The sequence below is a fragment of the Eublepharis macularius genome, chromosome 1 (genome assembly GCF_028583425.1).
Source record: "Eublepharis macularius isolate TG4126 chromosome 1, MPM_Emac_v1.0, whole genome shotgun sequence".
Classification (NCBI taxonomy): Eukaryota; Metazoa; Chordata; class Lepidosauria; order Squamata; family Eublepharidae; genus Eublepharis; species Eublepharis macularius.
In genome coordinates this window covers 38099183-38124490 of record NC_072790.1, presented here as the reverse complement: position 1 = coordinate 38124490, position 25308 = coordinate 38099183, and the positions used below count along the sequence as shown (strand labels likewise).

At 42.4% G+C, this 25308-nt stretch overlaps 1 protein-coding gene across 2 annotated transcripts in view; it reads right to left on the bottom strand.

Annotated features, from left to right (window-relative positions):
• Positions 1-383: 383 nt before the first annotated feature.
• ATP7B (ATPase copper transporting beta) overlaps positions 384-25308 on the bottom strand; it is a 41532-nt gene continuing 16607 nt past the window's right edge. For both annotated transcript variants that reach the window (XM_054975133.1, XM_054975142.1), the window contains 15 exons: positions 24687-24861; positions 24308-24541; positions 22453-22544; positions 19959-20086; positions 18016-18170; positions 15013-15147; positions 13452-13646; positions 11835-12020; positions 10065-10263; positions 5782-5927; positions 4923-5066; positions 4201-4404; positions 3984-4101; positions 3772-3874; positions 384-2418 (listed from right to left, as the gene is read on the bottom strand). In XM_054975133.1, the coding sequence (XP_054831108.1) occupies positions 2151-2418; positions 3772-3874; positions 3984-4101; positions 4201-4404; positions 4923-5066; positions 5782-5927; positions 10065-10263; positions 11835-12020; positions 13452-13646; positions 15013-15147; positions 18016-18170; positions 19959-20086; positions 22453-22544; positions 24308-24541; positions 24687-24861 (2482 nt within the window). In that variant the 3' untranslated portion in view covers positions 384-2150. The remainder of the gene's footprint in view (positions 2419-3771; positions 3875-3983; positions 4102-4200; positions 4405-4922; positions 5067-5781; positions 5928-10064; positions 10264-11834; positions 12021-13451; positions 13647-15012; positions 15148-18015; positions 18171-19958; positions 20087-22452; positions 22545-24307; positions 24542-24686; positions 24862-25308) is intronic.

Sequence of the window (25308 nt, the reverse complement as noted above, 5' to 3'; positions counted from 1 at the left end):
AAGTATCTGCCATGGGTGGAAAAAGATCCGAAGTAACACTGCTATTGCATCTTTGATCACTGGGAATAAAATTATTGAGCCCCAAAATATCCTTCCTTTGCAATCTGCCTTCTCACAGACGGTACTTAGGCAAAAATTGGGTGAAACATGGTTAACATTGATGTATTGTCGAAGGCTTTCACGGCCGGAGAACGATGGTTGTTGGGGGTTTTCCGGGCTGTATTGCCGTGGTCTTGGCATTGTAGTTCCTGACGTTTCGCCAGCAGCTGTGGCTGGCATCTTCAGAGGTGTAGCACCAAAAGACAGAGATCTCTCAGTGTCCTGAGAGATCTCTGTCTTTTGGTGCTACACCTCTGAAGATGCCAGCCACAGCTGCTGGCGAAACGTCAGGAACTACAATGCCAAGACCACGGCAATACAGCCCGGAAAACCCCCAACAACCATGGTTAACATTATTATTTCATTTCCAGATTTAGAGACTTCTATTTTTTCACAGGGGCTCTAACCATTTTATGATCAGACCATTCCTTATAGCTATTTGTCCTCACCCAAGATTGTTTCATGTATTTTCAAATAAGGGTTTTTTATTCTACAGCAGTGTGATGATGAGGTTTGAAAAATCACGAGTTGGAAATATGCTATCAGAATAATTAAATTACTCTTAAATTTGATCAGCCTGCAGAATGAGTCACATGAAAAATTGGGCAAAGATTTAAGAATTATTAAAGTTTTTGGTATAGCTTTATTTCTAAACCTTATAATGATTTTGATTTGGTTTGTTCTGAGAAGAATTAGAAATAAATCCCAAGCCAAAAGTGTGTGTCCATTTGTTGTCATTCACTAAATGTTTCAACAGCAAAAAGACCATGTTTTAATGAATGTAAAGTTCAGAGACACTTGAGGTTGTAAGATCAGGCTATTGTTAGTAAGTTATGTCTTAGACTGTGTAGGTTTGTACATTTTCACCACAGTTTAAAGGTGTGCCAAGGCCTGCGAACTCAGATTTGAGGTCATCATAACTTACGGAACATTGCTTTCTCTTTCTGATTTTATATTTGCATCTAAATTGTATTTCACTTTTTATTCTGTAACCTTAGGCATATTTTGAAAAATGAATACATCAAAAGGTGGATGTTCTTTACCCTACAGGACATTCACATTCTAAAACATTAGCCAGAAAACTTCTTTGCTAGCTACGGTAGTGCGTGCATAGCTAGTTTAAGTAAGAAGCTAGCCAACAGAATAATATACATTTTAATATTGCTCAAAGTCTGCCTTTTGAAGGACATGAAATACATTTTCATTTCTGCAAAATGCAGATTAAATGTGGAGACAGGGAATTTACCATTGAAGAAAGGATATACAAGTGGTTACAGAAGCACGCACCGATATGCTGATACATTAGCATCACAGTTTGTGGTCCATCATTTCTTGCCCTCGTAGAAGACGAAGTAAAAAGGGTTGAAAGAGAGGTATAAAAGTAGATTTATACAAGCATAGAAATAAAACTTGCTTCTACTCTGTTTCCAATTAAGCAAAGGATTTTGTCTTCCTCTTGGTTAGAAAGCTCTATCTATGGGATGGATCCAAGGCTTGTTTTCCACCGGAGGAAGGGGCAGTATCACCAATGGCAGGAGAGACGTAATTTTTGTTTATTTCCCCTTTCTACTGCAGACCCCGCCCCCCACTTCACACCCAGCACTGTTTTTAGGGATCCCCTGAACCTCAAGGCAGTGTTTGGGGGAAGGCGCAGAGGAGGAAGAGGGAAGTTCTTTTCCACAAGTGGAGCTCTGATCACAATACTTCGGATACCATCATAGTATTCTGTCCCCATTTGCTGCTGCAGTTTGCAACATTTCACATCTAACACTAATCAGTGCAATATATATCTTTGTACAGCAGTTGGTAAACAGAGGTGGAACGTGGAAAAAAACTTAAGGATCAGACTCTCCATCCACAGTTTGATTACGAGAGTAAGAGGTAGTTCAGCAACCAAGATCAGATCAAACGCTGCTTTCTCCTATCTTCTCCATTCCCGTCAGAACACAAAAAGCACCAGCAAAAGCCAAACACAAGAACTCCAACCTTCTCCCAGGTAAAGAACTGAAGGCAAAGAAGTCTCGTGACTATAGTGCAAGAATTCGGCACTCTTAAATATACTGGTCTTCATCTTGATTGTTTGTGAGCAGTGACCACTTGTCCACTTCGTCCCCTAGAAGGATCCCAGGATGCCTCGGCATTCGATTGGAGGTCAGGGAAGAAAGAGATACATGACTGACCGCATCCCAAGCACCTGATTTGGGCAAGTCCCGCCTCCTGTCATCCATTCCAATATGGACACTGACTTGGGAAGGAGTCAGCGACTTCATGGACCCTTCAGCTTGTTTTTCGTATCTTTCCACGTCTGGCTTCTTGTAGCTAAGGAAAGCAGATTAACACTTGAGAATCTGTGCGGCAGATATCCAGGCTGCTCTCAGAACATCACTAGCAAAGCAGATTATGCAGTTTAGATGCCCTGTTTTTAAGGGCATTGATCCCTAACATAAAGGCTTAGATCCCACCCAAAAGATCAGCAGGTGAAAGGGGAGAGCTGATTTTTACCAACTCCTCCAGCAACCACCCCAACTATTCCTGGTGGCCCCCTGTCCCCCCAGGAGCAACATCTGAGGCTGCAGCCAGGGGAGTTGAGGAGACAGTGAGATCGCACTCCTCAGGCTTGCAGAAATCCAGCTTGCAAACATTTTAAACGGGATCCAAGGACAATACGCTTATTGGCAGAGTTAGTTGCTGGGAACTTGCAGCAAGTTTCAGCAAATGAAAGAGGAGGGCAATTTGGGGGGATTTCCCTCTTCCTGCTGCAGATTTCTACTTTTCCCCTCATCTGGGATCCAGGTGGGGGGAAAGGTATCCTCCAGGAGCAACATTTTGGGAAGCATTTCAAGCAGCATCAGGAAGAGGGAAGTCCCATCCCACCTACAGAATGTCAGCAGAGATGCACTGCAGGATCCAAGCCAGTAGAACAATCAACTAAAGGGTAAGTACAGTCAGTGCTTTTTTTCTGGGAAAAGAGGTGGTGGAACTCAGTGGGTTGCCAGCACAGGGGGCAACTCCTGGCGGGAGGTGGTGCCCCTGGTACCACATGTGCACATGCAAAGAGAGCGCACACTTCCAGGACCGCACAATGACATCACTTTGGGTCAGCTGGAACAAAGGGAGGAGTTTTTAAAAGTTTAAATCGCCCTCAGCGAAAATGGTCACATGGCTGGTGGCCCCACCCTCTGATCTCCAGACAGAGGGGAGTTTAGATCGCCCTCTGCGCCATGTGTAGAGGGCAATCTAAACTCCCCTCTGTCTGGAGATCAGGGGGTGGGGCCACCAGCCACGTGATCATTTTCAAGAGGTGCCGGAACTCTGTTCCACTGCGTTTCGGCTGAAAAAATAGCCGAGTATAGTACGCCCACCACTGGTTTGGCGTTTAGAATCTTTAGCTAAAATTACCCACAAATCCTCTTATGCGTACTTTAAATCAGAAAACTAGCTGTAGCCTTCATAATCATGGGTGGGTGGAGGTGGCTCAATGGTAGAGCATCTGCTTGGTGTGCCGGGTCAATCACTGGCATCTCTAATTAAGAGGATTCAGGCAGTAGGTGATTTGAGACCCCGGAGAGCTGCTGCCACTCTGAGTAGACAATACTGACCTTGATGGACCAATGACCTGATTTAATATAAGGCAACTTCATGCCTTCATGTAGGAATCTTCTTAGAGCTTACCACTTTAGCTGCAGAGAAGAGAGCAATACTGAGATTGAAGATGCTGCCATGGCTGCTGACCCCATCCATGGTTGTAACACAATTCCAATAGGCATAAATACTCCTGGATATATAGGGAGAGCAAGCGGTCAAACCAAACTGCTTCATTAAACGATCCCATGACCAAGTCACTCCAGCTGCTTAAATGAACAGTACAGATCAACGGAGCTTACCTGCCGCTATGGGTATCCCAAGGAGATTGTATATTAAGGCTAGGATGAGATTTATTTGTATTCTTTTCACTGTCTTCTTGGAGAGATGGATACTCGCAACCACATCCATCAAGTCATTCTGTGAAGGGGAGGGGGGAAATCAGATGAAAGATCCACGCTCTCCAAAAAAAAACCCGGGAGCAGGGAATCCCCACCGTTTTAAATAGCATGCACTCACACGAATAAGAACAACATCTGCGGCTTCAATGGCGACGTCTGTGCCTGTCCCAATAGCGATGCCAACATCAGCTCTTGCCAAAGCTGGGGAGTCGTTGACCCCGTCTCCAACCATGGCAACCTTCTTCCCAGCCTCTTGGAGTTCCTGGACCTTGGCTACTTTGTGAGATGGGAGAACCTCAGCAAAGACTTTCCGGATCCCAACCTAGAGGCAAGAAGACACCTGCTGTCCCACCTTAAGGAGAATTCATCCACCCGAATGAACTGATCACCTTCTTGGTTGCACTGCTGTGCAGATGACCTCCAGGGACAGTTACATATGTACAAATGCTTCAGGGGGACTCTTGATTTCACTCAGCCAAAGCCAAGATTATTTATCTCTTCTCAATATCCCTCCCTCCCCCGCTCTCTCTCTCTCTCTCTCTCACACACACACACACACACACACACTTTCACTGTTAATATACAAAATTTGCTTCCTCTCCCAGTTAAAGGCAGAACTGGTTCCAATTTCTTTTGCTCAGAAAGACAGAGCAGGCCAGTTGGTTGATGGTTTCTGGGTCTTTTGAGAGCATTCTCTTTTACAATCTTTTTCCGGGCCCTTCTAGGAGCTGCATGAGCCAGCCTGTCGGAAACTCCTAATCTCACAACAGCTGGCATTCCAATTTAGCAGGCCAATGAAGGCTGCGGGCATGCACATCTCTTTAAGGCCCCAAGGAGTACCTGAGCTGCAATGGCTTTGGCAGTTTTTCTGTTGTCCCCCGTCACAAGCACCACATCCATTCCCATACTTCGTAGGGTGTGCATAGCCAGAGCTGCCTCCGGCTTGACAGAGTCTGCTATTGCAATCATGCCACAAAGCATACCTGCAGAAGGAAACAACTCCTCTTTATTCAGCGGCTAAAGCCAAGGTGCTATCCTAGACTGTATTCATCACCAAATCCCACAGGTCTCCCAAGGAAACAACAAGATATTTACAAGGTGCCTAAAGTAGCCTAAAGCTACGAGCATTTACACTAACACTCAGTACTAGCACAAGTGGAAAATGTCTTGCAATGTCACTGAAGATGCTCAGGGATCGGCAAGCCTTCAGAAAAAGAAAGTAATCAAGAATGGGCCTTTGACGTGCAACCCCCATTGACCAAGGACTGGTAGTGAAACACAGGCCCACAAACATGATAGGCTGGAAAGGGGCAGGTAAGAAACTTGGGCCTCATCTGCAAGTGTCACCTCTTCTATTTCTTATCCGTTTCTCTCTTTTTCTCACTCACTTCCACTGCCCTGCTTCTCACATATGGGAGCCCTCTCCCTGCCTCCAAACCTCTTTCTAAGATCACATCCTTCCTTGCGTAGGAGGGGAGGAAAAAAATACCCAAGAAACTCTCCTCCTGAAATCCCAGTCCTTCTGCAATTTTTTTCTGCAATACTGATGGCACCAGGAAGAGACTGGCCACCTCTTAAACTGGGAATGCCTTGTCACCTTGTCTCGTCCTGTGGACCCCACCCCCAACTTGAAACTCATCTGCAATAAACAGACAGACAGAATGTGCAATAAACATCAGTTTAGGTATGTTCACTACCCATTTATAGCCACCAGTATAGCAGTGTGGCCTTTCATTTCATGGCCGGTCATGGCCTCATGAACATCGCTGGAGATATGCAAGCCGTTCCGTCTCATCCATTCCCGATTGCCAATCAACACCGAGTAGGCCTTCGGAACTGCCGCATCTGTCGGGTGCAGAAAGAACAGCGGAACAAGTAACAGGTACTGTTGTTCAAAAGATGATAACTGATCATTTAAAAGGCATTCCCAAAATCTCAGAGGAGGGGTTCCGAGAACCAAGTGCCCTTCTGCCAAGCCTGTTCAACATTTTTTTTAAAATATTTTTTTTTATTAAAGAAAAAAATACAACAAATAAAGAAATGACCACTTTACAGTACAATGTTACCATAACAAAGATTATATAACTAAACAGTAGTGGTGGTGATAAAATTTCCAATACAACACTATAACTAGATTGATACAATTACTACCGATATAATGCTATGTTTCATTCACAGAATTAAATTTCCGGATTAACAATCTCATAATACGGTAGCTTTGTAATGAGTAGATTTTCCTTAGAGAGGAAATCCAGGAAAGGAAACCACTTCTCATAAAAATCTGAAGATTTGGCCGGATTCATTCGTAACTGCATCCTGTCTGTTAACTTCTCCATGATCAAATGGTCCCATACCTTCATATACCACGTAGTAAGATTTGGGGGAAAATGCGACTTCCATCGTGACGCAATCGCAGTTTTAGCTGCTGACAACAATATTGATATCAAATCTTTCCTTATTTGTGGTATTGGATAGTTCCCCCAGATATTCAAGAAAATTAGTTCTGGTTTAAAGGGAATTGAGTAAGATGTGATTTAAAAAATTTGGTGAAAAACCGATTGCCAAAGTTCTGCAACATAATTACATTTCCACCAGCAATGTGCATAAGACCCTTGTTTACCACAACGCTTCCAACAAAGGGGGGATCTATTTGAATAAATTTTAGCTAATTTCTGTGGGGTAAAATACCATCGTTGAATAATTTTGTAAGTCTGAAGTCTTATATTAATAACTGGAGAGGTAACTATTTTAGATTTCCAAATTTGTTCCCAATCTTTGTCCAAAATAATGTTTCCACAATCTTGTTGCCATTTTTGCTGTAATACTGTGTTAAAAGATTTTATATTACAAATAAGGATATTATAAATCTTGGACAATAAGCCTTTACGAATAAACTCTGGTGCTTTTAGAATTTGCTCTAATTCCGTTTCAGGGCTTTTCATAACATCTTTAATTTTAAGTTCACCTAAAAGATAACTTAATTGAAAATATAAAAACTGTTTTTATATTCTATACAGTATTAAGTAATACAGTACTGTTTATTCTATACAGTATTAAGTAATAGTTATTATGTGATATATAAGAATAGAAATTAATTAATTAATTATGTTGCTGGCAGATAGGGGTGTAACTGAGAATTAACAGAATTAAAATTTATGAATACAAGAAGGGGGGAATGAGAAGTAGCATATAGAATATAGGTTAAATTGATTGACTTATGCTGAAGGTATTTTTGGATATAGTGATATTTAGAAATGTGCAGAACATGGGTCAAATTGATTGACTTATGTTGAATGTATATTGTGTTTATAGTTATATTTAGAAATGTGTTATAAAGATAAGAGATATAAGAGGAAGTAAAGAGTAACATATAGAGTATAAGTTAAATTGGTTGACTTATAAATGTATTCATCACTTATGAGTACTCAAGTTATGTATAGGGAGGGATAAATTGTTTGTCCCATATTGATGACATTAGAATGAATAAGTTAGAGTACAGGATATTGAGAATATTGCCAGTATTATTACTATTGAATAACATGCCAGGAATGTATTAGTTAGTTGATAAGTGAAGGGAAACTGACTTAGCACTGTGTTATAATAGACTAGCTTAGAAGAGTGTGAAAGTATATGTTTAATTGACAAAATAAGTTGAAATGAGTAGGGGAAGAATAGACAAAGGGTTGGAAAACTGTTGGAAGTCAACAAACGGGGGGGGAAGGGAGGGGGTTAGAACTGGAATATTAAAGTAATTTGATTGTTATAAATGACAAAATATTTCTAATTCCAATAAAAATTAAAAAAAAAAGAAAATATAAAAACCAAGGGATATCTCTGCCAAATTCTAACTCTAAATCAGACCTTTCCATTAAGCCATTTTTGGTAGCTATATCCAGCAAACGCAAAGATTTAAAATGTTCCCAAGTCTTGGAGCTTAAGAGGCTATATTGAAGGGGAAAACTCTTGTGTGATGTTATTGTTGAAAATCTAGATATTTCTGGTAATAATTTTTTTTTATATTTGTCCCAAGTTTTAATAATTGCTCTAAAGAAAATATTACTATTAATAGAAGGTGGACGAATGTTATGCTTAGACCAGATTATATCAAGTGTCGTTTTAGGATAATACCATGCATTCAATATATTAATCCAATCAGTTGTTCCTTTCTTTTGTACTATCTGAATAATATCTACCAATCTGGAAGCGACATTATATAGTTCCAAATCTGGGTAATTAAAACCTCCATGCTGTGTTTGTTTTCTTAAAACTTTGAAAGCAATTCTTGGACGCTTAAATTGCCATAAAAAACAGTTTAATATGGTTTTCCACTTTTTGGTTAATTTGAGGGGAATTTCAATAGGAATTGTTCTAAAAAGAAAAAGGATTTTGGGAAAAATAAAAGATTTTATTAGGTGAAACCTTTCAAACCATGATAATTGTTGTTTATTCCATTTATGTAAAATGTCTTTGATTTCTTTCATTTTTTGGATATGATTAACTCGAATTAATTGATTCAAATCAGAAGGGATTTGTATACCAAGATAAGAAAATTGCGAAATAGCCCATTGATATTTATATTTTTGTTTAAGTAAATTTTGGGTTATTCCTTCTAAATTAATGGGCATCATACTAGATTTACTCTGATTAATCAATAATCCTGAAACTTGGCCAAATTCCGATAACTCATACTGCAGGTATTGCAGTGATATTAATGGTTTCGTGATATATAAAAGGATATCGTCTGCAAACAAATTTAATTTATAGGTATTATTACTAAAGACAATACCATGAATTTGAGTGTTATTTCTTATTGCCTCTGCCAGTGGTTCTATAGCAATCACAAACAAAATATGTTCAACATTTTTGATAGGTACGGCAACTCCGGCTACAAAACTACACATTTCAAGAAAGACTGCTGGTATGATAAAACGCCAGTTTCCTTGAGCTATAAACCTACCAAAATAGGTTAAAAGTTGGAGCCTCATGAAGATTCACAAGGTGGAGAAGGGGGATATAAATGACTGGGAAATTCCCAAATATTAATTCCTTGTCCTCAGCCCAAGTTTCTTCCTTTCAGAACCCAATATGCTTTTACTGATTTGAGCAGGCCAAGTTCCTCCCCGTCTCTGTTTTCAGCAAGTTTAGCTTTCATTAAGTTTTTCTGCCCCCCCCGCCCCCACCTTTTCATTAAATTCTCAAAGTGATAATGTTCCGTATATCTTGGGGAATCCTCAACCTACTATGCAGAACCCTCTACCTTGTCTGTGAGTCCTTTGGTTGTGTTGTTTTTGTGACGAACGACACTTTACTTCTAGATTTAATAATCCTTGAGACACTTAAAAAAAACTATGCTAGGAGCTCAAATGTATAAATTACTTTAGGGCACCGTACAGTGCAATGCTATGCAGAGTTATGCCCGTCTATTGATTTCAATGGGCTTACAATGAAATAGCCTTGCATAGGATTGCACCTTAAGTGTGTAAAATTGTTTCAAATGAATTCATATAACCCAGGGGTCCCTAGCCTCGTGGAACCTCTGGGCAATTCTGGAATTCTACAAGCAGTTAGCAGGTGCCACGACGAAATGGTTGCCAAAGGATAGGAGTGGAACAAATGAAAAATGGTTGCTGTGGGTCCAAATCACAGAACACTGGGAGGGTTCAATGAAATGTTGAACAGTTCCAAGCCAAGCCTCCTTCTGCAATGGAGGCAGTTGCTACTAAATGGGTGCCCCTACAAACACAAAGATGATGCCTCCTGGGCCTCATCTCCTACTCCAGTGAAGCGGAGGAAAGCTTGGATCGTCTCTTTGCTTTGTGGAAGAGATGCTGTGGGGATGAAGCCAGCCTCCCGAGAGCCAGGAAATGCATCACAGGGCACCATGGCAAGTGGGAGCCAGGAAACACACCCAAGGGTACCATGTTGAGGACCAGTGATTTAGTCCCTTCTCAAGTGACTGATAGCTTTAAACTTACAACTTACCTCCCAGGTTGGAGACCAGAGTCTGTGAACTCTGGCCTGTAAGAATTCTGTCAGTGGCGCCAAGTTGGGGGCTCAGGCTGTCCAAATGCCGCTCCGTCTCACCCAGCACAGCTTCAACACTGCTGACTTTACAGCTTATTCCACAGCCAGGGACTGCCTGGAAGTCCTGACAATACCCCAGGACGTCTGTGCCAAGCTCCTAAAAAAAATCCACATTGAAAAATGCTCACATCCTGTTTCTCACAACTGTAAAATTAGTTTAAAAATTCATGGCATGAACCTTTCTGTTGTTTTAACTGTAACATTTAGTTTACATTTAGGATTGAAAGCCAGTTTGCAACCTGACTTCTATAAGAGCCTTGGAAAGGGTGGAATCCTTGTCTGACCTTCCCAAGAATGAGAAATTCTTTGCAGGTGTTCAAGATTTTCTTGATGCAAAGAAGTCTTTGAATACAGGAAATATTTCTTACTATTGTTTATTGTAAACTTGGGAAATACCCACCAACCTGGGCTGATTCCGCACACATTGGATAATGCTCTTTCAATGCACTTTATCAATCGTTTGAGGTGGATTTTTTGTTCCGCACACGAAAAGATCCATTCCAAATGATCTATAAAGAGGATTGGAAGTGCATTATCCAACGTGTGCGGAATCAGCCCTTGATAGGCAATATAGGGGATTTAAACAGTTCCCCCTCCAGCACCCTCCTCCTCAGCATCAGCGATCATTCCTTTCCAACTTCCTTCCTAGGGCTGCATTGCCACTCTACTTCTATCACACACCACCCAAACCAATGACAGGTGGAATGGGAGAGAAGCAATGGTGCAGTGAGCTGCTACCCAAGAGCCTCAGGGAATGCAGCATGCCAGCACCGTTTGACTCCGAGAGCTCTTCTGGGCCAAATGCAAGTAGATAGGGGGCAAGGCTGCACCCCACCTAGGTACTGCACCTCATGAAAGGAAGCCTCCTGCTTCTCCCTGCATCAATCATAGATCATCACTTTGGGACAAGCATAGGAGGAGAGAGAGTTCACACCCTGATGAATTGCTACGCAGAGAGCTGATAGAACTTCCCACCATTCCGGCAGGTCAGGCTGATTATCAAACCCCTTGGCGACAGGGAAAAAGAGAAACTGCTGTATGGTGTCCTAGCAAGGTGCAGTGTCCCAAGGAGGGATGGGCAGCTATTGCCAGCACAACCACGAGGCAAACTCAAGGCAATCACCTAGGGTGCCCCAGCTAGAGAGTGAAGGGAGCTCTGCTGTCACCAACAGCCTATTGATCTATCTAGTGTAGGGCTGCCAGCTAACTGGAGGGAAAGTGTCTTGCCCCTTTAACAGAGTTTCAATGAGACAATTTCTTTCTTTTCTCTCTATTGAATGGGAGGGCACAGTTCACCTAGGGTACCAAAAACCCTTGGACAGGCCACTGTTTAAATATCAGGCTTCAAAAAGGTGCTGACCCTTGGGCTCATGGGTATTGAGGAGGAGGGGGAAGGCAGAGTTTCCCACTTCTCCCACTCTTCAGCACTTCGAAGAAGGTGGGTCAGTTGCAGGGTCTGGCTTCTTCCTGGAGTCAGAACTCAGAGTGATTCCAGGGATCTGTGGGAGGAGATGGCATATTTCCTCCATCCCTTAACCATGCCAAGTATTGCTGATAATGCTTGCCCCTGAAGCTCCGCATGAGCTAGGAGCCAGGACACAGTTGTTAACACGCAACGGCAGATTTCTTTCCGATTTGAACTCTGCTTAAATGTAGCTCGAGAGGTACCTCTTTGCAGTATCTGGTGACGGCCACTCCTAAGGGATGCTCGCTGCTGGCTTCTGCCGTGCCAACAATGGCAAGGATCTTCTTCAAAGAAAGAGTAGCTGCAGCATCCCCTAGCAAGAGGACTCTCATGACTCTGGGAACCCCATGAGTGATCGTCCCTGTTTTATCAAACATCACCGTGTTGACCTGCAAGAAACAAAAGCAACAGTAACAGACACAATCCTCGGCGCTTGAAGCACCTCTGGTCACTACTGGGCATTAGTTTCTGTCTATTCTAAGCATGCATTTACACAAGATTTGGGGCTTTATTAACTGCATAAGGGACAACCAAAAACCACCACCACCACCATGCCAAAATAATAAAAATGTTTTGAAAATGACTTTCCTCTTATATCTCATTGTGGAGATATAAGGGTAAAGGCATTATCTGCAACAGAAAAGGCTACAGACTTATTTTTTTTTAAAGCTGGGAATCCAGAGAACATGATACACAGATTGTTAGATCGTTATAATGATATAATGATATTCAAATGCTGATTTAAAAGTCACAAAAAGCCCCCCAGTGGTGGGAGAGGAAATAACTTCTGCAGAGACTGGGCAGGGAAAATAGTTATTGCATGGGCAGGACCTGAACAATTCAAACTTTCCCACCCATGAGGCAGCCATGCAGGCTTTGCTGTGATCTTTTTCAAAATTTCACAGCAAGTAGATTTGGGAAAGATCGTAGAAAACCCAAGGAAACCTCAGAAACACACCATGATGCTATGGGGAAGTGTCAAACCCATGGTAAGTAACTTGTTTGGAAACTGCCTGAAGGCAGAAAGTGAGGTAAACACAGGCTGCCACCTGCTTCATTCTATTATGTGAAAAAAAGTGGAAGATCATGGGGTGGGATGGGGGGACCCTTTGAGGAAACTTCAGGGCCTCAGACGCTTGTTCATGCACAGACTAGGCCTAGGAGAAAGGATATGTAGAGCATCTCACTGGGGAAGGGGGTGTTTTCCCTCAAAACTCTATTTTTGTGTGACTCAAACTCCAATCCCTCACACTAGAGGAAGAAAAAAAGCCCGGGAAGGAATAAAATGTAAAGTGAAATAATCTGAGGGAAAGATAATCCTCTGAGGAGTTCAACAACAAGGCTTCTTGTTGTAAAGCTATGGCTGGCATGAACAGCCTATCCTGTCTTCCAACCAAGATGTAGCAGCAGCCCAGAAATACCCTGCCTCTGAATCTCTGGGGGAAACTCTCCTCCTACCAGGGCTTTTTTTCTGGGGAAAGAGGTGGGGGAACTCTCACCTGGGGCCCTTAATGGGTTCAAAATGGTTGAAACGGGCCTGAAACAGGCCGGATTGGGCCTGAGTTGGCCTGCAGCAGACTGCTGCCGGGCAGGGGAACCCTCCCCTGCCCAGCAGACACCAGTCATGTCGGTATTTTAAAGAGGTGCCAGAACACTGTTCCAGGGCATTCCAGCTCAAAAAAAGCCCTGCCTCATACCAGTATAATCAAAACTGATCTTAAGAAAAGTGTGTGGGAAATCAGTGACAGAAAATGCTACAGAATCCCAGACTGGGGACTGAATAGCAGCCACAGGCATGAATGAGCAGCGGCAATATTAACCTTGTGTGCCATTTCCAGAGGCTTCCCACCTTTGATGAGAATACCGTTCTGCGCGGCCACTCCCGTGCCCACCATCACAGCAGTTGGGGTCGCCAGCCCGAGGGAGCAGGGGCAGGCTATGCACAGGACTGTGATGGAGGTCTGAAAGGCAAACCGTACGATGACTTCTGCTTTCGAAATGTGTTTACTGTAATGCTGGAAGGGAAAGGAGAGGAAAATGGGTTTGTTCGCCAGGGAAATCTAGCGGCATTAGGAGACAGTAAGCATTTTCAATAAACAGACAAAAACACTTAACTGCCATTGATGCTGGAGCTTTGGAGACAAATCGCTGTATTGATACTAGGAAATGTAATCTTTCTACGGCTGAACATGCTCTGGGGAATCAGGCCTGGGAATTCTCCCAGACCGAAACCGCCCTCGGTGCACATTCAGAAAAAAGAATCTCCAACTGTTTGAAACTTGTTATATTGCCCACCTGTGATAGCCAGAATGCATTTCCCATCCTACCTATTCAACCAGGTCTACTTATTTCTTCTTGCTCTTGGCAAACAGTTCATCTTTACAACATCCTTTCAGATATTGGGAAGACTGCATACCCCCAATTTTGGCAAGGACCCCACGGTAAATTATTGTTAATGGAAGGAGGGGTATGTGTGATTTTTTGGGGGGGCCAATTCTCCTTTCCTGTTGCAGACTTCCAGCTCCCCTCTCACACTTTCCTTGGGGATCTCTTGTACCCCAACAGCACCACAGTATGCCTTTCTCATTGAAATTCAAGGCAGATTTCACAGGGTGAGGCATGGATCCAGGAGGCCAGATCGGCCATGTCAAGGTAGGGGCCATCTTCTGGGCCAAAATGAGTTTATTACAGCTGCTTCTCTAGCAGCAGTGCTGGATCCAGTATAACCCCTAAGCTGTTAACCAAGTCTGCAAGGGTCAACTGAGCCAGGGAGTATCTCAGGCTACAGCGGGAGGGAGGGAGAACTCCCATTCTGCTGATAAGAAATACCTTCTATTAGCGGAGGTTTATCACAGAATGCAAGCCTTTTCCTCCTGTAATCTAAACATGACTAGTTCATACAACTTTTCCAGATCATGTCTAATCCTGAATCCTTATTGCTCCCTTTGGCAACTCAAGCCAGATGTAGTAATCGAATGGTGAGCACATCTCTCCCAGATGTTACCTACAAGCAAGATCATAGCTTAACCAGAAACATATACCTTTAAAGAGCTTTGCATTTAAGCATAAATGCATTGACTAGTTCACAGTATTCAACCTTTTCAGAAATCAACACTTCCTGAGTTATAATAGAAAGGAAGAATATATTCTTATTGATCTGATTAGACATCTAATGTATATTTATCCCTCTCCTTCTCCACAAAGCTTTCCTTCACCAAGTTATCTTCTCAACCACCTTGTGAGGTAAGTTAGGCTGAGAGAGGGTGACTAGGTGGCCCCTGGTTACTCTGTGAGCTTCATTTGAACTTAGGGGTCTTTCACATCTTAGCCAGACATTCTACCCACTATACACCATCATGGCTTTATCAACATAGTACTTACAGGGAAATATTTCAGCACAATATCGAAGTGTATAAATCCAATCACAATCCACGCTACCAGTGTTGCAGTAGAAATTATGATGATAAAGGGGACAAAGTATCCACTAAATTTGTCAGCCAGTTGCTGGATGGGTGCCTATAAAAATTCAGAATCAAGTAGGCCTTTATACTGATGCATAAAAACACACGACAGACACATGCCTTCTGCCTCAAAGCCTTCCTTCACACAAATATGACTGTTCTCCAACGCACCACTGCCCAGCCCAAGTTCTTCCACAGAGCTTCCACATGCGATTTGGGCATCTCCCCCCAAATCTGATGACTGGCACCTCCCAATTAGACAAAGGGTAACCCACCTCTTGCAGTGTGAGAGCAATGAGCCTATTTGTTTGGATATGTCTTGATCTTGTATATAGTGGGGGCAACGGCATTTAATTTTCACAGCAGCAGTGGGCAAGTCAGAGAAAGGGAGAGGAAATCTTTATGTGGACACTGTCTATAGCCCCACGTGCTTTTCTCCTCAGCTGAGCCCCCAGTATCAGAAGTGAACTCAGCTGGAAAAAAACACAGGATGGGGTGGGGCACAAGGAGATAGGGAGCAAGTTATGGGAAGAGTTCGTTTCTTCCTTCTTTACCCTTGTGTGACTGGTGCGGACCTGGGTTTAAGTATCATGTCATATTATACCAAATCTAGTAATACAGCAGCTAACCTGCACAAAACAAATGAGAGAGGAGCCCTACTGTAAAAGGGATAGCCATAGCTATTTCACTTTGCCAGCATTCAATATTAGCGGGAGAAGAGTGTTCCAGAGTTGGAGAGGGGGAGCACACACCTGACCACAAACTCACTATTCATTTGTTACTACAACATCAGGTGGTGTCGGAGATCCCTCTTCCCAGCAACCAGATACTGCCGCTTGAATTCTGAGAAAACACAACCCTGTCTAAAGTGTGCTAGTTCATGGGAAGTCTCCACATCCCAGCTCAACTACTGAGTGACAGCAACATAATTATTGTGCAAAAACAAAACAAACAAGCCAATGACGAGAGAAAGGCCTTGAGCTTAAAAAAACAACCTTCTTTTGTTTAAAGTACCTGGGATTGTACCAAGAAGCAGCTGGCAACAAACGAGGAGAAGATCTAGGGGTACATGAGTGTGATGAGGAAGGAAAGGAACTCAATGGAGTAACATTTCAGCCAACAGTCTTGTTGGCTGTGATGGACTCAGCTTCAGATGCTGAGATTTCCAGTCAGTGAGCTATGATTGACATGTCCCCCCCTCAAATGTGGCTAGCCTGAAATGGCAGTTGGGGATGGCATGTTGGGGAAGCTGTCAGTTGGAGTTGGAGAGAAAACAAGAGAGTGAAAGGGGGTTGGAGCCTGGCTTTAGACCAGAGAGGGTCAGCCAGAGAATCCTCCGTGTGAGGAAGTAGCGTTTGTGAAGCACTTTTAGTCTTTGGACTAAAGTGGGAAAAATCAGTACCAGCTCCTACTTAGACTTGAGAGATCTGGGGATTATAGTGGGCCAAGGAAGTGGGTCGAAAGGAATCTCCCCTTCAGTGCCATGAACAGGGTTATAGCTCATAACTATAACACCTGCCCAGTGTCTAGTAAGGGTTTGTCTCAATGGAGCACCCTTAAGTCTGGAGAGGAGGGAAAGTCGTGCTGTGTCTATGCTTTAAAAGTGAAACATTTGTGATGCAGTGCCAACTTCTCAAAGATACCAAGTGTTTTGTGCCTCACACCAGTGAAGTTTCTGTATAAAACCCTTTCTGTTACTTCAGTTCAAACATCTGCCTACCTGCCCTCTGACTTTACCTACTGTAAATAAACCTTCAGTTACATTTTGAACCTCCCCAAGCCTTGTGTGCCAGTTTCTGCTAAAGGGAAGTGCAAACCCCTGATCTGTCCCCTACTAAGTCTTGGCTGGGTAACCATTTTTAATATTCCATAATGGTGGGACAAGAAAGAAAGTTGAAGCTACACATCAACCACTCTACCAGAGGCTTCCCAGCTCAGTATACAGCTTCATAGGCTTAGAGAGAAGTTTTACCTCAGGGTAGAGGAAGATCAGCCCAAGCCTGAGTTGGACGTGGGTTTGTGGCATGGGCAAACCAAATAAGGGAAGAATAAAGAGGGCCAGAGATCAATACCAGATGTGGATCCCACAGTAGCAACCTTGCATGGATCTTCTGCAGTGAAATGATAAAGGTCTGCTGTAGTCTCCCCGCCACCAAGAACCCAGAAACTGTATTTTGGGCATGCTGACCGGGCATGTAGGATTTTTATCTCACTAATACTTTATCATAACAAAACTTTCAACTCCCTCTTCTGTTACAGCGTAACTAGTGAATTGTATTTTTAATTAGATTTTAATTTTAAATAACGGCATTTCATTGTGTGCTTCCTGCATTTTACAGCTTCTCAACAGAGCTGTTCTAGTTTTCCAAACCTGTTATATTAAATGAGTGCCACATTTCAAATGAATCAATTTTCTTCCTGTCAGTTTTCTTCACTGTCCAACTTTCACATCCATAAATAGGAATGGGGAATAACATAGTTTGGATTATCTTGATCTTGGTTCCCAGAGAGACATCTTTATCTTTAAGGATCTTATCTAGCTCCCTCACAGCTTATTCTTCCAAGTCTCAAGGACTAGAAATACAAAATTACAACAACAATGTGATCGTCTGTCCAGGCTGGCACAGTGAGAGCAATTCAGAATGTGGGGTTACAAAGGTTCAGGAAATGCAGTTCCCCCCATCCCCCACTCCAGGGAGGGTTCATAAACTGGTTAAAAACATAGGCAGGGAGATGGATCTAAGTAGCAGAGAGGAAGAGCTAGAATAATCTTTGCATAGCAGTTATTGGTGAGACTTTTGGATCAGGCACCTGAAGGAATTGTTTATCTTTGTTTCAAATGTTGCAGAAGAAATGTGGTTTCCAATGTTGGGATGGATCCACTGATTCACGAGCCAAAAGCCCACGCTCGAAGGTACTTTACCTTTGACATCTGAGCTTCTTCTACCAGTTTCACAATCTGGGCCAGGGTGGTATCAGAGCCAACATGCGTTGCATTGACAAGCACTGAGCCATGGGCGTTGAGAGAGCCTGCAATGACTGTGCTGCCAGGTTTCTTAGTGACGGGCATGGCTTCCCCTACAAGAACAACCCTATCAGTATCCATTTAATAACAACACCTCCCTCATTTGCTGGCCCCTACCAAGAAAGAGACAGGCCAGAGAATTAGCTCAAATTTGATACAATCAAATGCCTATCATCAGAAAACCAAGGCACCCCAGATCAAGGAGGAAAGGAGATGAACGTGCTCTCGGGCAAGACCTTAATAAGCCAGCAAAAATGAACCTCATTGGTTTTCCTTTCTTCTTACTTGCTTCTCCATGGCAACTGAGTAATGCTTCTCAGCAACCAAGAAATCCAGGCAGCTAAATTCAATCCTCAATTCAGAAAGGGGTTACAGATTCATCACCAGCTCAAAAGCCTACTCAGTTAATTTCTTTGACGACTTATTTCAGCCGTTATGTTTGAATTTCTAGGAATGCCTTTAAAAGAACCTTTTACAGGTTTCTTTTTCAATACAAGAACCAGGAAAGGAAGAAATGTATATGTATATGCATATGCGTATGCGTATGCACGCTCACAGAGGAGTGGAGAAATTTCACAATGCTAAAAACCACAAGGTTTTCAAGGTCTGGTTGATTTTATCAGGCCATAATGACTTGTGTCCTACCTTAGACTGGAGGTAGGGGTCCCTGATTCCCACTTATGGAGGACAATCCCCCACTAATTCAGTCTGCTCTCTACCGATGCCTCAGGCATCAGTGGGAGAAACTGGGGAGGGGGAAAGGACAGGAAACGGCCTGGTGTACTAGTGCCACTTTCAGTTTAAATTGGAAATGACAAGGAATGCTCTGGTATTTCTCAAAAACTCTATAGTAAAACCATAGAGTTTTTGCAGAAAACCAGAGTAGCCCTAGTGACACACTGTCATCACTTCCAGGTGCATGGGACTGACATCAGCACATTGCTGGCAACATCATGACATCAATGACGAGGACCCCCTCAGCAGCAGCTAAGTCTCCCACTCCCAGGTACCCCCTGGCAACCCTAACTGGAAGGAAGGGTTACTTAAATTGGAGGAAGGCTTCAAGTTTTGTTGCATCTAGTGGTACATGTCAGTGAATTCTACAGTGGTCAAAGTAATGCATTTGGGATGTAGAGGACCATCATCTTTTGACTGGATTGTGACTGGGAGAATTGATCACTGCTGTTCCTGGAAACCTCCCTCCAATCTTATCCTTGCAATTTTGATCTGGTTTTACTCTCCAAAGAAAGTATGGTGCCTCGTACTCCACAAACAACCTGGTTCCAAGACTGAAGACAGATATCACAATTCAAAGATTTCGGACTGTGGTTCCAGACTACTTACAAACATTCGCTGGAACCTTTGCTGTCCATTCACCAGAATGCAGAGAATCCGCCATATTATTAAGGGCTAAAGATTTTTGTGCATCCTGTATATTTTCATCAACAGATGTTAATTCAGTTAAAAAGAATTGGCCCATGTCCAGCCACATTCCAAAGATTTAAGATTACTTACATTTTCTTAAGATGGGGATGACAATATTTCCCCTTCCAGCTGCATGCCCCGCTATGCAATTTCCAAGATACTCCTGTGCTATATTTGGTGGGTTGGCAGTGAGTTGCAGTGGAGACACAATCACAATTACCATCGCCGCCCCATTAAGAAAACAAGTGCCTCTTAAATCTTTGGAACTGCATGGTTGGATACACGTCATTGCCATATGTGCCTCTCTCCCAATGAACAAGCATAGCGAGAATTCTTTGCATCAGCAATCACACCTTTGCAAAGGCCTATCCTTACAATCATAGCATCAAGTAGTTATTGAAGCGTACAAAAATTACCAGTGATTAGGGATTCGTCTGCCATAGAATTGCCTTCTATCACTTTCCCATCAACTGGAAATTTTCCACCAGGCACCACTTTGATAATGTCTCCTCGCTGAACCAACTCAACAGGTACTTGATCCTCCCTGCAAAGAGGTAACAGTTAAGACCCAGTGATACATATCATTTAGAGAAAAGAAGAAGTTGCACTATTTTAACTGTTGTGTGTTGTATGTGCGTGCATAGCCATGTAGATCTGTAGCAGAAGTGCAAGATTCAGGTCTAGTAGCACCTTAAAGGCCAAGAGTTGAAAGCTCATACCCTGGAAATCGAGTTGTTCTTTAAGGTGCAACTGGACCTGAATCTTGCACGCATGTTTAGTACACTATATTTAGTATATCGCATGTCTAGTTGATTGCTTAAACTTCTACAATGGAATAAGATACTCAATACAGCCAGCAGACAGAACAGCGATGATAGAGAAAGACAAAAATCATAATGCGAACTTTAAGAGCTAGATGCAAACATTTTTCTTCTCCATGCATATGGTTGATTTGATATTGTGCCTTGGTTTTCCATTGAGTTCATCCCCATCCCATCCCCCATTTCTTCTTTTCCCCCTTGAACTGGTTTGACTACTTATTTTATCCTATTCTCTGTGTGGGTTTTTACTGTATTTACGCTGTGGGGTTTTGTAAGAGTGTTGCTGATTTCGTTTATTGATAGCCTCATGGTTGGCAGACGTTTTTCAAACAAAAGGATATCTGCTAAAAGCATAGGATAGAAATTTTTTAAATAAATAAAATGAATAATGCGAATTATGGACTAGAATCTGAAACACAAAAAGTAGCAACTCTCTCTTCCTCTCCCACACACAATTTAGTAATTTATCAAAAATCTCATTTTTAAACACTCCTGGATGAAAAACTGGGAGGCAATATTTGAAGTAGCTTAGGAAACCAGCCAATGCAGGGCTTTGTACAGCTTGCAGAGGTCTGGCTGTGAAATACTTGTTGTCCCACCTCAGATGTTCCATGTTCTTCTGGCATAAGCAAGTCCCTCTCCCCATTAAAAACAAACAAACACACAAGCAACACTCTACTAATATGTAGAAGAGAGTAAGAGTCTGGTACACCTATAAGACTAGTAAAATTTGTGGTAGGATATGACCCTTCGTGAGTCAAAGCTTACTTCTTCAGATACATTTCAGCTTCTGAAGAAGTGAGTCGTGGCTCATGAAAGCTCATACCCTACCACAAATTTTGTTAGTCTTATAGGTGCTACTGGACTCTTGCTCTTTTCTACTGCTACAGACAGACAAACATGGCTACCCATCTCGATCTGTCTATTAATATGCTTTGCACAGAGTCTGGTCATTTGTCTACCTAGATCAATATGGTCTCCCTGACTGACAGCAGTTCTTCAGGATCTCAAGTAGAAAAGGTCCTTCCCAACATTTATGTCTGTAATCCTGCCAACACAGAGGCTGGGGTCTGAACTTGGGACCTATCGCTCACAAAGCACGTGCTCTGTTACCGAACCTCAGCCCCTCTACAAGCCTATCTTGCATTATGACTTTCAGTTTGGGTCGTTGGGTTTTTTTGCCACAGAATTTAGCACTATTCGTATGAAATTCTAAATTATGGAGGTCAAGAAGAACAGCTTCTTCCACTAGAGGAAGGGAGCTAGCCTAACCTATAACAACATTAATAATAACATTTGATTTATACACCACCCTTCAGGACAACTTAACGCCCTCTCAGAGCAGTTTACAAAGTGTGTTATTATCCCCACAACAATCATCCCGTGAGATTGGTGGGGCTGAGAGAGTCTGAGAGAGCTATGACTGACCCAAGGTCACCCAGCTGTGGAAGAATGGGGAAATCAAACCTGGTTCTCCAGATAAGAGTCCCACCGCTCTCAACCACTACACCAAACCTGGTCTACTCAGAAGTAAGACCCACTGTATTCAATAGGAGAGTGTCCTTAAGTTTTCAGCTACAGACTTTTGGGGGGTTACAGAAAGACTCTGCCGTTAGCTTACTGTTGTAATAATAACAACAACAACATTCGATTTATATATCGCCCTTCAGGACAACTTAATGCCCACTCAGAGCAGTTTACAAAGTATGTCATTATTATCCCCACAACAAAACACCCTGTGAGGTGGGTGGGGCTGAGAGAGCTCCAGAGAGCCATGTGACTAGCCCAAGGTCACCCAGCTGGCTTCAAGTGGAGGAGTGGGGAATCAAACCCAGCTCTCCAGATTAGAGTCCTGTGCTCTTAACCACTACACCAAACTGGCTCTCCAAACTGGGTAGTACATTGTGACGATGTACAACCCAGGGATTTAAAAAGATGCGTGATAAGAAACAACAGCACCAGCAGTGCTGTCCCCTGAAAGCCAGTCACATCCATCCCATATCATTCACCACTAAACTGGAGTTCCAAAATCTTGGAAAAGCAAACATTACCATCATGTTTGAAGAAAATACTTTCACATCGGACATACCTGATGACACAGTTGTCAGGTCCAAGAGTCACTACAACAGCCTCTGTTGCTTGAAGAGATATTAATTTGGCAAGTGCCTCTGATGTCTTACTCTATCAAAAAATAAAATAACATGCCTGAAACATTCCTGGTACACTGACTCACTTTCCCCATTGATCCCCGTATTCTCTAAAAGCATGAATGATCACGCACTGTCTACAAACTAGACATAATAGTCCAATTTTCTACCAACAAAAAATATTACACGCTAAAAATGCACAGATATGATCTTAAAATTGGCATTGCCCAAGCAATGTAAGAGTTGTAGCAGTTAATAAGAGGATTAAGAATCAAAGGCGTCATTGCTGAGACAGAAAAGAAATTGTGTCATATGATGCCATTTTAACTTACATTGTTCAGGAGGGCATTTTTTAAAAGTAATAGAGCTATATTGTAATGGAGACGTTATGGGGATATTCTAAGGAAGAGAACGAGTCTGTGGAGTTTACAACTGTGTAGTAAAATGGTATGGGCTATCTGTTGCTGTACATATTTTAGTGCATTATATTTCTACTTATGTTATACCATCTACTGCTTGTTTAACATGTCACATTTAACCTTTATGCTTCATTCAGACTGCATTCAGACTGGGATTGCATTCAGACTGCAATCCCAGTCCTATTACATTGCTTATTAGACATCTCATCCTATTGATTGCACTGACTTATGTTGTATAATCTGCCTTGAGTCTCAGAGAGAAAGGCAGACATATAAATATAAAGCAAGCATATAAATAAACATATAAAGCAAACATATAAATAGTGCTGGTTTACTGGCACTGAACAAACGGGAACATGTTTGAAATGAACAGGATATTCCAAATAGTTCAAAAAAGGTACAGACATGCTGGCAATTGGCTTGTGGGGAGAGGAGGATGATACAATGCAAGCTATGTGAAAAAGGCAGAAGGAACAACAAATGTTTCACCAAAGAGGGAGTAATCATGTTCGAGGGCAGCAAGGCAAAAAGCAACGGCTTTAAAATTAAGCAATTTCTCACAATAAATTTACATGGGATGACTCCCTTGTCTTAAAAGATGCATGAATTAATTTATTTAAAATATATATCCTGCCTTATCTTCTCAGACTCCAGGTGGTCAACAATGCTTGGTGCTTAAACAGATGCGGATTCATTCAGATACTTGAAGCAGACAACTTAGCATGTGACAGGTCGGCAGGGAGCCAAACATATGTCCAAAAAGAATATGGACTCGCACCAAGAAGAAAGGCAGAGGAAGGCATGGCTGCGACTTGCTTCTCCTGCCTGCAGCAGCCACAATTACAAAGTCCCCAAACAAATGCCAGATTGAGATCTGCACCCATCTGCGTATCACAGTCGCTGGCAATGAGTGACCATTTGTTTCTATTTAAACACATTTAACTGTGCCAACATAGATGCCAGCCTCCTCCTCAACTAATACCAGAGTTTTAAGGCAGACACTACAATTACAAGCTGCCGATTGAAGCTGGTGCCTTTTATTCCATGCAGGTTTTCAAGGACAGGGCAGAGGGAAAAAGAACTTTTGCGTTTAAGTTTCCTTCTGCAGGGCAGAAGGTTGGGCTACATGACTCTCGAAGATCCAGAGGAGTTAGCCATGTTAGGCCGTATTTGCAAAATAGAAAAGAGTCCAGTAGCACCTTTAAGACTAACCAACTTTACTGTAGCAGAAGCTTTTGAGAATCACAGCTCTGGTTCTCAAAAGCTTATGCTACAATAAAGCTGGTTAGTCTTAAAGGTGCTACTGGACTCTTTACTATTACGCCCCTCAAAGAGTCCCTTCTCACCGAGTGGAACATTTAGTTGTAGGATGCATTACCTTTGCTATGTGTTCCAGCCACCGACCAAGAGCGATGAACACAAATAGCATTGGAGGGGTGTCAAAAAAGGTGATGGGGCTTTGCTCTGCCTGTTCCGCCATGGCAACCATTAAAATAGCACAGGAGTAAACATAAGCGATAGTTGTGGCCAGCACTATGAGAACATCCATATTGGCCATCTTATGCTTCAACGACTTATAAGCTTGGACGTAGAAGTACCATCCACCGAGGAACTGTTAAGACAAAAAAAAAAGTTCAACTCTCCATCGACAATTCTAGCTATCAGGCCATTCTATTCTCTTAGTGTAAACACTGCAATTATATCCAATTATGCAACAAGGAGACTATAAAAGGAAAGCAAATACTCTCCGATCCTACCTGAACCAAAGTGCAAAGGACAAAGAAGAGAAGGTTTAGAACAGATAATCCAGGAATTAGGTTCTGATCTAGCACTGACGATCCATGCTGTTGGCCATTAGGTATTAGCATGTAAATCATTAAGATCATAACAGGGATACCAAACACCAGGCTGCATAAGAACGATTTCTTCCATCTGGAAAGACAGCAAATAGATAGTATTAGAAGACAAACCATCCCAGTCAACATAGTTGGTAAAATTCCTGTGTATGTGTTTTAACTGTGTATGCAGTCTGTTTAATTGTTGTTTTTAATTGTTTTTATACTATATATTTTAAAAGCTTGTTTTAATGTTTTGGATTGCTCACCGCCTTGGGGACCCTAAGTTGGGTGGGAAAGGCAGCATAAAAACATTTTAAATAAATAAGTACATTATGCAAATGGAGGAGAAGAAATAATGCCTAAGGCAACCCTGCTGATCCGGAATGTGAACCAAGAGACTATTATACTCTGAAAATGGTTCTTTAGTATTTATCGAGGCAGACGCATGAGCTGACACCTGGGGGTCCATAAGGGCCCAAGAAAATGATAACTAAGCTCAGAAAGGTTTATACTGAATTGTCCGATTAAAAAGCATCAAAAC